This window comes from Nerophis lumbriciformis, linkage group LG07 (assembly GCF_033978685.3).
Source record: "Nerophis lumbriciformis linkage group LG07, RoL_Nlum_v2.1, whole genome shotgun sequence".
In the NCBI taxonomy this organism is placed as follows: Eukaryota; Metazoa; Chordata; class Actinopteri; order Syngnathiformes; family Syngnathidae; genus Nerophis; species Nerophis lumbriciformis.
In genome coordinates, this window is record NC_084554.2 from 52,677,501 (window position 1) to 52,688,736 (window position 11,236).

The following is an 11,236-nucleotide window of genomic DNA, read 5'->3' on the forward strand; positions in this document are numbered from 1 at the left end:
AAATTATGTGGCGGGCACTAATATTATATGGCAGGCCAAAATAAAAGTATATGGCAGGCCACAATAAAATTATGTGGCAGGCATCAATAAAATTATATGGCAGACTAAATAAAATGATGTGGCGGGCCACATTGTAATTATATGACGCACCACCTTTAAAATTAGGGGACAGGTCACTTGAAAATGAAGTTGTGGTCCACTCTAAATTGAAGTGGTGGGCACCAATAAGATTATATGGTGAACCAAATAAAATGATTTGGCAGGCCACAATTATAAAATTATGTGGCGGGCACTAATATTATATGGCAGGCCACAATAAAAGTATATGGCAGGCCACAATAAAATTATGTGGCAGGCATCAATAAAATTATATGGCAGACTAAATAAAATGGTGTGGCGGGCCACATTGTAATTATATGACGTACCACCTTTAAAATTAGGGGACAGGTCACTTGAAAATGAAGTTGTGGTCCACTCTAAATTGAAGTGGTGGGCACCAATAAGATTATATGGTGAACCAAATAAAATGATTTGGCAGGCCACAATTATAAAATTATGTGGCGGGCACCAATAAAATTATATGGTGAACCAAATAAAATGATTTGGCAGGCCACGATTAAAATTATGTGGCGGGCACTAATATTATATGGCAGGCCACAATAAAAGTACATGGCAGGCCAGGGTAAAATTATGTGGCAGGCATCAATAAAATTATATGGCAGACTAAATAAAATGATGTGGCGGGCCACATTGTAATTATATGACGTACCACCTTTAAAATTAGGGGACAGGTCACTTGAAAATGAAGTTGTGGTCCACTCTAAATTGAAGTGGTGGGCACCAATAAGATTATATGGTGAACCAAATAAAATTATTTGGCAGGCTACTATAAAATTACGTGGTGGGCGCCAACCGAATTATATGGCAGACCAAATAAAGTAAAGTGGCGATGCACGTTAAAATGATGTGGCAGGGCCACATTTCACTTATGAGGCATGCCACCTCCAAATAATGGGATGTGTCACATTCAAATGAAGTGGCGGTGTTGCAGGCCAGCATTAAATGAGGTGGCAGGGATCAATAAAATTGTATGGCGGACCAAATACAATGATGTTGCAGGCCACAATAAAGGCACTAATGGAAGGCACTAATAATATTAAATGGCAGGCCACTATAAAATTATGTGGCAGGCATCAATAATATTATATGTCAGACAAAATAAAATGATGTGGCGGGCCACATTTGAATTATATGACGTACCACCTTAAAATTAGGGGACAGGTCACATTAAATTGAAGTTGTGGTCCACACTAAATTGATGTGGCAGGCACCAATAAAATGAAGTGGCGGGCACCAATAAAATTATATGGTGAACCAAATTAAATGATTTGGTAGGCCACCACAAAATTATTTCGTGGGCACCAATAAAATTATATGGTGAACCAAATAAAACGATTTTGCAGGCCACCATTAAATTATGTGGCGGGCACCAATATTATATGCCAGACCAAATAAAATTACGTGGCAGGCCAAAATAAAATTATGTGGCGGGCACCAATAATATTATATGGTGAACCAAATAATATTATATGGCGGACCAACTACAAGGACGTGGCAGGCCACCATACAATTATGTGGCGGGGGCACTAATAACATTATATGGAAGGCCAATATAAATTACGTGGCAGGCATCAATTAGACAGGTCACTTTAAAATGAAGTTGTGGTCCAAAGTAAATTGATGTGGCGGGCACCAATAAAATTATATGGTGAACCAAATAAAATGATTTGGCAGGCCACCATAAAATTATGTGGCGGGCACCAATATTATATGGCAGACCAAATAAAATTACGTGGCAGGCCACAATAAAATTATGTGGCGGGCACCAATAATGTTATATGGTGAACCAAATAATATTATATGGCGGACCAACTACAAGGATGTGGCAGGCCACCATACAATTATGTGGCGGGGGCACTAATAATATTATATGGAAGGCCACAATAAATTAAGTGGCAGTCATCAAATAGACAGGTCACTTTAAAATGAAGTTGTGGTCCACAGTAAAATGAAGTGGCCGGCACCAACAAAATTATATGGTGAACCAAATAAAATGATGTGGCGGGCCACATTTGAATAATATGATGTACCACCTTAAAATTAGGGGACATATCACGTTAAATTGAAGTTGTGGTCCACACTAAATTGAAGTGGCGGGCACCAATAAAGTTATATGGTGAACCAAATTAAATGATTTGGTAGGCCACTTTAAAAACAATTTGTGGCTGGCACCAACAAAGTTATATGGTGAACCAAATAAAATGATTTGGCAGGCCACCACAAAATGATTTCGTGGGCACCAATAAAATTATATGGTGAACCAAATAAAATGATTTGGCAGGCCACCATAAAATTATGTGGCGGGAACCAATATTATATGGCAGACCAAATAAAATTATGTGGCAGGCCACAATAAAATTATGTGGCGGGCACCAATAAAATTATATGGTGAACCAATTAATATTATATTGCGGACCAACTACAAGGAATGTGGCAGGCCACCATACAATTATGTGGCGGGGCACTAATAACATTATATGGAAGGCCACAATAAATTATGTGGCAGGCATCAATTAGACAGGTCACTTTAAAATGAAGTTGTGGTCCACAGTAAAATGAAGTGGCCGGCACCAACAAAATTATATGGTGAACCAAATAAAATGATGTGGCGGGCCACTTTAAAATGTGGCAGTAAAGTGTATATAAAGAATAAACGCCCACATTACCATATAATACTTTAGCACACGCAATGTTCTTTATCAAGACTGAAACTGTTCCGCGTCCACATTTAGCACATGCAAAGCAGCGGTTAGGAGTGACTTGCAGGATCGTACGTGAACACAACACACCGTGTACTTGAACGCAACACACCGTGTACTTGAACGCAACACACCGTGTACTTGAACGCAACACACCGTGTACGTGAACGCAACACACCGTGGACGTGAATGCAACACACCGTGTACGTGAACGCAACACACCGTGTATGTGAACGCAACACACTGTGGACTTGAACGCAACACACCATGGACGTGAACGCAACACACCGTGGATGTGAACGCAACACACCGTAGACGTGAACGCAACACACCGTGTACTTGAACGCAACACACCGTGGACGTGAACGCAACACACCGTAGACGTGAACGCAACACACCGTAGACGTGAACGCAACACACAGTGGACTTGAACGCAACACACCGTGGACGTGAACGCAACACACCGTGGACGTGAACGCAACACACCGTGGATGTGAACGCAACACACCGTGTACTTGAACGCAACACACCGTGTACTTGAACACAACACACCGTGTACGTGAACGCAACACACCGTGTACTTGAACACAACACACCGTGTATGTGAACGCAACACACTGTGGACTTGAACGCAACACACCGTGTACGTGAACGCAACACACCGTGTACGTGAACGCAACACACCGTGTATGTGAACGCAACACACTGTGGACATGAACGCAACACACCGTGGACGTGAACGCAACACACCGTGGATGTGAACGCAACACACCGTGTACTTGAACGCAACACACCGTGTACTTGAACACAACACACCGTGTACGTGAACGCAACACACCATGTACTTGAACGCAACACACCGTGTACTTGAACACAACACACCGTGTACGTGAACACAACACAACGTGTACGTGAACGCTATACATCGTGTATGTGAACGCAACACACCGTGGATGTGAACGCAACACACTGTGTACTTGAACGCAACACACCGTGTACTTGAACACAACACACCGTGGACGTGAACGCAACACACCGTAGACGTGAACGCAACACACCGTGTATGTGAACGCAACACACTGTGGACTTGAACGCAACACACCGTGGACGTGAACTCAACACACCGTGGATGTGAACGCAACACACCGTGTACTTGAACACAACACACCGTGTACTTGAACGCAACACACCGTGTACTTGAACACAACACACCGTGTACTTGAACACAACACACCGTGTACGTGAACGCAACACACCTAGACGTGAACGCAACACACCGTGTACGTGAACGCAACACACCGTAGACGTGAACGCAACACACCGTGTATGTGAACGCAACACACTGTGGACTTGAACGCAACACACCGTGGACGTGAACTCAACACACCGTGTACTTGAACGCAACACACCGTGTATGTGAACGCAACACACTGTGGACTTGAACGCAACACACCGTGGACGTGAACGCAACACACCGTGTACGTGAACGCAACACACCGTGTACTTGAACGCAACACGTGTCCTCCCTCAGGACAAGAGGATAACCGGCGGCTACGAGACGGTGCCCACAGACGACATCCACATGAAGCAAATAGGCTTCGACAAAGAGTGGCTCCACTTCATCCGAGAGTTCATCGCGCCCGTCACCCTCAAAGTCTACTCCGGCTACTACACCAAGGTGAGTGCGGGCGTGCCGCGACACCCGCCGGGTCACGTGACTTGACGCCCTGCGGTCCGTCGCCAGGGTTACGCCGTCATGAACTTCGTGGTCAAGTACACACCCGGGAGGCAGTCGTACCTCAGGCCTCACCACGACTCCTCCACCTTCACCATCAACGTGGCGCTCAACAACAAAAACACCGACTTTCAGGTAAAACCCAGCTGTCAAATACGAAAGCGGTGAAGTTGTCAGGTTGTGTAAATGGTAAATAAAACAAATCCTTTTCAACTTATATTCTATTAAATAGACTGCAAAGACAAGATATTTCATGTTCACACTGAGAAACTGTTATTTTTTGCATATATTAGCTCATTTGGAACTTCAGAAAAACACTGTCAGTAACTACAGTCGGTCGCCACAGCCTTTTATCAACAACACCCAGAAAAATAAAGCTAAAGTAGATCCAAGCTAATGTCTGTGTCTTCTCTACTTAACAGCCATAAAAAAGATTACAACCCTCCCAAATATATTACACTGTATGTATTCATTCATTCATACAACCCAAAAGCGGTGAAGTTGTCACGTTGTGTAAATGGTAAATAAAAAGAGAATACAACAAATCCTTTTCAACTTATATTCAATTGAATAGACTGCAAAGACAAGATATTTAACGTTCCAATTCGTAAACTGTGTTATTTTTTGCAAATATTAGCTCATTGGGAACGTCGGAAAACCACTAGAGTCAGTCGCCACAGCCATTTATCAACAACACCCAGAAAAATAAAGCTAAAGTAGATCCAAGCTAATGCCTGTGTCTTCTCTACTTAACAGCCAAAAAAAAGATTACAACCCTCCCAAATATATTACACTGTATATATTCATTCATTCATACAACCCAAAAGCGGTGAAGTTGTCCCGTTGTGCAAATGGTAAATAAAAAGAGAATACAACAAATCCTTTTCAACTTATATTCAATTGAATAGACTGCAAAGACAAGATATTTAACCTTCCAATTCGTAAACTTTGGTATTTTTTGCAAATATTAGCTCATTGGAAACGTCGGAAAACCACTACAGTCAGTCGCCACAGCCATTTATCAACAACACCCAGAAAAAAAAAGGTAAAGTAGATCCACGCTAATGTCTGGGTCTTCTCTACTTAACAGCCAAAGAAAAGATTACAACCCTCCCAAATATATTACACTGTATATATTCATTCATTCATACAACCCAAAATCAGTGAAGTTGTCCCGTTGTGTAAATGGTAAATAAAAAGAGAATACAACAAATCCTTTTCAACTTATATTCAATTGAATAGACTGCAAAGACAAGATATTTCATGTTCACACTGAGAAACTGTTATTTTTTGCATATATTAGCTAATTTGGAACTTCAGAAAAACACTGTCAGTAACTACAGTCAGTCGCCACAGTCTTTTATCAACAACACCCAGAAAAATAAAGGTTAAGTAGATCCAAGCTAATGCCTGTGTCTTCTCTACTTAACAGCCATAAAAAAGATTACAACCCTCCCAAATATATTACACTGTATATATTCATTCATTCATACAACCCAAAAGCAGTGAAGTTGTCCCGTTGTGTAAATGGTAAATAAAAAGAGAATACAACAAATCCTTTTCAACTTATATTCTATTAAATAGACTGCAAAGACAAGATATTTCATGTTCACACTGAGAAACTGTTATTTTTTGCATATATTAGCTCATTGGGAACGTTCCGAAAACCACTGTCAGTAACTACAGTCAGTCGCCACAGCCTTTTATCAACAACACCCAGAAAAATAAAGCTAAAGTAGATCCAAGCTAATGTCTGGGTCTTCTCTACTTAACAGCCATAAAAAAAGATTACAACCCTCCCAAATATATTACACTGTATATATTCATTCATTCATACAACCCAAAAGCGGTGAAGTTGTCACGTTGTGTAAATGGTAAATAAAAAGAGAATACAACAAATCCTTTTCAACTTATATTCAATTGAATAGACTGCAAAGACAAGATATTTCATGTTCACACTGAGAAACTGTTATTTTTTGCAAATATTAGCTCATTGGGAACGTCGGAAAACCACTGTCAGTAACTACAGTCGGTCGCCACAGCCATTTATCAACAACACCCAGAAAAATAAAGGTAAAGTAGATCCAAGCTAATGTCTGTGTCTTCTCTACTTAACAGCCATAAAAAAAGATTACAACCCTCCCAAATATATTACACTGTATATATTCATTCATTCATACAACCCAAAAGCGGTGAAGTTGTCACGTTGTGTAAATGGTAAATAAAAAGAGAATACAACAAATCATTTTCAACTTATATTCAATTGAATAGACTGCAAAGACAAGATATTTAACGTTCCAATTCGTAAACTTTGTTATTTTTTGCAAATATTAGCTCATTTGGAACTTCAGGAAAACACTGTCAGTAACTACAGTCGGTCGCCACAGCCATTTATCAACAACACCCAGAAAAATAAAGGTAAAGTAGATCCAAGCTAATGCCTGTGTCTTCTCTACTAAACAGCCAAAAAAAAGATTACAACCCTCCCAAATATATTGCACTGTATATATTCATTCATTCATACAACCCAAAAGCGGTGAAGTTGTTACGTTGTGTAAATGGTAAATAAAAATAGAATACAACAAATCCTTTTCAACTTATATTCAATTGAATAGATTGCGAACACAAGATATTTAACATTCCAATTCTAAACTGTGTTATTTTTTGCAAATATTAGCTCATTGGGAACGTCGGAAAACCACTGTCAGTAACTACAATCGGTCGCCACAGCCATTTATCAACAACACCCGGAAAAATAAAGCGAAAGTAGATCCAAGCTAATGTCTGTGTCTTCTCTACTTAACAGCCAAAAAAAAGATTACAACCCTCCCAAATATATTACACTGTATATATTCATTCATTCATACAACCCAAAAGCAGTGAAGTTGTCACGTTGTGTAAATGGTAAATAAAAAGAGAATACAACAAATCCTTTTCAACTTATATTCAATTGAATAGACTGCAAAGACAAGATATTTAACGTTCCAATTCGTAAACTGTGTTATTTTTTGCAAATATTAGCTCATTGGGAACGTCGGAAAACCACTACAGTCAGTCGCCACAGCCATTTATCAACAACACCCAGAAAAATAAAGGTAAAGTAGATCCAAGCTAATGCCTGTGTCTTCTCGACTTAACAGCCAAAAAAAAGATTACAACCCTCCCAAATATATTACACTGTATATATTCATTCATTCATACAACCCAAAAGCAGTGAAGTTGTCACGTTGTGTAAATGGTAAATACAAAGAGAATACAACAAATCCTTTTCAACTTATATTCAATTGAATAGACTGCAAAGACAAGATATTTAACGTTCCAATTCGTAAACTGTGTTATTTTTTGCAAATATTAGCTCATTGGGAACATCGGAAAACCACTGTCAGTAACTACAGTCGGTCGCCACGGCCATTTATCAACAACACCCAGAAAAATAAAGCTAAAGTAGATCCAAGCTAATGCCTGTGTCTTCTCTACTTAACAGCCAAAAAAAAGATTACAACCCTCCCAAATATATTACACTGTATATATTCATTCATTCATACAACCCAAAAGCGGTGAAGTTGTCACGTTGTGTAAATGGTAAATAAAAAGAGAATACAACAAATCCTTTTCAACTTATATTCAATTGAATAGACTGCAAAGACAAGATATTTAACGTTACAATTCGTAAACTTTGTTATTTTTTGCAAATATTAGCTCATTGGGAACGTCGGAAAACCACTGTCAGTAACTACAGTCAGTCGCCACAGCCTTTTATCAACAACACCCAGAAAAATAAAGTTAGAGTATATCCAAGCTAATGTCTGTGTCTTCTCTCCTTAACAGCAAAAAAAAAAGATTACAACCCTCCCAAATATATTAAACAATATATATTCATTCATACATTATATTACAAAGCCCAAAAGCAGTGAAGTTGTCACGTTGTGTAAATGAGAAATAAAAACAGAATACAACAAATCATTTTCAACTTATATTCAATTGAATAGACTGCAAAGACAAGATATTTCATGTTCACACTGGAAAAAACAGTTATTTTTGGCAAATAATCATTAACTTAGAATTGAATGAATAAGCCCCTGCTTATTTCCATCCTGAAATAAGCAGGGGCGTCCATGATAACGTTGCTTGGATGGCATTCATGTGTTGCTCCAAAACTTGTATGTACCTTCACAGATGTATAAGTTACCCATGTCTTGGGCACTAATACACCCCCATACCATCACACCTTTTACACTTTGTGCCTAAAACAATCCGGATGGTTCTTTTCCTCTTTGGTCCGGAGGACACCACATCCACAGTTTTTCCAAAAAAAACCAATTTGAAAAGTGGACTCGTCAGACCACTTTTTCCACTTTGCATCAGTCCATCTTAGTTGAGCTCGGGGCCAAGGCGAAGCCGTCGGCGTTTCCGGGTGTTGTTGATAAATGTCTGTGGCTTTGCATAGTAGAGTTTTAACTTGCACTTGCAGATGTCGCGGCCGACTGTAGTTACTCACAGTGGTTTCCTCGAGTGCTTCTGAGCCCATGTGGTGATATCCTTTACACACTGATGTCGCTTTTTTTGATGCAGTACCGCCTGAGGGATCCAAGGTGCGTAATATCATCGTGATTTCTCCAGATTCTCTGAACCTTTTGATGATATTACGGAGCGTAGATGGGGAAATCCCTAAATTCCTTGCTATAGCTGGTTGAGAAATGTTGTTCTTAAACTGAGCATTTCGTGCTTTTATACCCAATCATGGCGCCCACCTGTTCCCCAATTAGCCCGTCCACCTGTGGGATGTTCCAAATAAGTCTTTGACGAGCCTGACCGTGCACTTCTGATTTCCAGGGCGGAGGCTGTCGTTTCCACCGGTACAACTGTTCCGTAGACTCGCCCCGGAAAGGCTGGAGCTTCATGCACCCCGGACGACTGACCCACCTCCACGAAGGTCTACCGACCACCAACGGCACGCGCTACATCGCCGTGTCCTTCATTGACCCCTAGAACTTTGGATCGATCTTCAAATTTGTGTCTCCTTTTGTTCATTTGCAACCAACACAAAAAACCGTATGACGACCCGGCATGACTTTATCAGGTCTCCACGGGATTTGCAAGGACCCGATTGATTGGCTTCTTATCGGTACAGTTTTTGGCTGTCGTCTTGTACCCCAAAACCTATCCTGAGCAGCTCCATGTACAGTAGGGAAGGGGTTCCTATGGCCTATCGCAGTTTGCTGAAAATTATGGAAAGCGCCACTCTGAAGTTGGAATTGCCACAAGACACATTTTAAGATATCAAAAATAATGCCATCTAGTGGCCGACGTAGATAGCGCAATTTTGTCACATTTCATGTGTCAGGTAAACTCTGAAAAATCCTCTTCCTACTGTATAAAGTCAAGCGCTTTTGGGTGTCACTCCACGGCGCTATATAAATAGAGACCAGACCATGAGTATCCTGCTAAGAAGTTATCCTTTACAGGAATGCCAATTCCACATCTTCAAAGTTTGAGTAACTTCAACTTAAGTCTTATTCTACGTTTTTTTACCTGCAAGCACAAGTCCAGGTAAAGCTACTTCCAGGTAAACTCAACATGTCAAATTCCAGGAAAAAAATATATTTAGTGTCTAGAACTGAAAGCAAGGAGGAGAGGAGATCCTGGTTAATCGTATTTTCCAGACGATTAACCCCCACGCTTTGAACCCCGCGGCTAATCCATGGATTTATCTTCGCAAACGGCCACAATGTTTGTATTGAACACACAGTGTTCATAAAACACCCACAGAGACACTGAAAAGGTGTGTGTTATTGTTTATGCTACGGCGCCTGTCAATCGGGACGAGTTTGAAAATCAACTTCCTGTCTTGGTCCTTGAATCGGAAGCGTAACCATCAATAGCGGCACTCCGAGCGACGGTTGTAAGTTTTGCAATACGACTAAAACAATTCTCACTTACTAAACCGACCCGCGTGCGATGTCTGTAGGAGTGTTTTTCATGCATAGCTGTATGCGCTATCGTGATGTAATCAAGCTAGCATCGTTAGCATTAGCAAATATGCCAACACGCTTACGACTGTCCGCGGTTGGTATTATCAACTTGCAGTTTATTTAGCTGATTGGAGAGCTAGCTTGTGCAACTAGAGGGTCCGTGATAATGACTTCTGTTTTGTTTGATCAGCCGTTTTACTGCCGCGTTTACAGACACTGTTTGGAAACAATTTGGGGAGGAAATAAATATTTACAAAATCTTTCGTACCGGTATATATCTGAAACTAATACATTTATGTACAAATATTCATTCATACTAAAATTTAGTGGGTGTGGCTTAAATATCGGTGCTTTTTATAGCCTGGAAAATATGGTAATTCGGTTTAAAATTGTATTAGAGTCCTCCTCTGTCTTCTTCTATGTTTGTTTACCTGCAAGTCCATGTACAATTGGGGTAAAACTTGGCGAATCAAAAATTAAATAAAAATAATTACATTTGATTACGTAAAACAAACAAAAAACAACAACAATGTCTTTCTTACGTAAAACAAACAAAAAACAACAACAATGTCTTTCTTACGTAAAACAAACAAAAAACAACAACAATGTCTTTCTTACGTAAAACAAACAAAAAACAACAACAATGTATTTCTTATTAAGAAAGACATTGTTGTTGTTTTTTGTTTGTTTTACGTAAACTAAGACAAAAC

The 11,236-nt window shown here is 40.0% G+C and overlaps 1 protein-coding gene across 3 annotated transcripts in view; it reads left to right on the top strand.

Moving 5' to 3' along the window:
• plod2 (procollagen-lysine, 2-oxoglutarate 5-dioxygenase 2) overlaps positions 1–9,908 on the top strand; it is a 166,123-nt gene extending 156,215 nt beyond the window's left edge. For 2 of the 3 annotated variants that reach the window (XM_061964876.1, XM_061964877.1), the window contains 3 exons: positions 4,351–4,497; positions 4,564–4,689; positions 9,388–9,908. In XM_061964876.1, coding sequence (XP_061820860.1) covers positions 4,351–4,497; positions 4,564–4,689; positions 9,388–9,543 — 429 coding nt within the window. In that variant the 3' untranslated portion in view covers positions 9,544–9,908. The remainder of the gene's footprint in view (positions 1–4,350; positions 4,498–4,563; positions 4,690–9,387) is intronic. The other variant, XM_061964878.1, reaches the window with a different exon arrangement.
• The last annotated feature ends 1,328 nt before the right edge of the window (positions 9,909–11,236 follow it).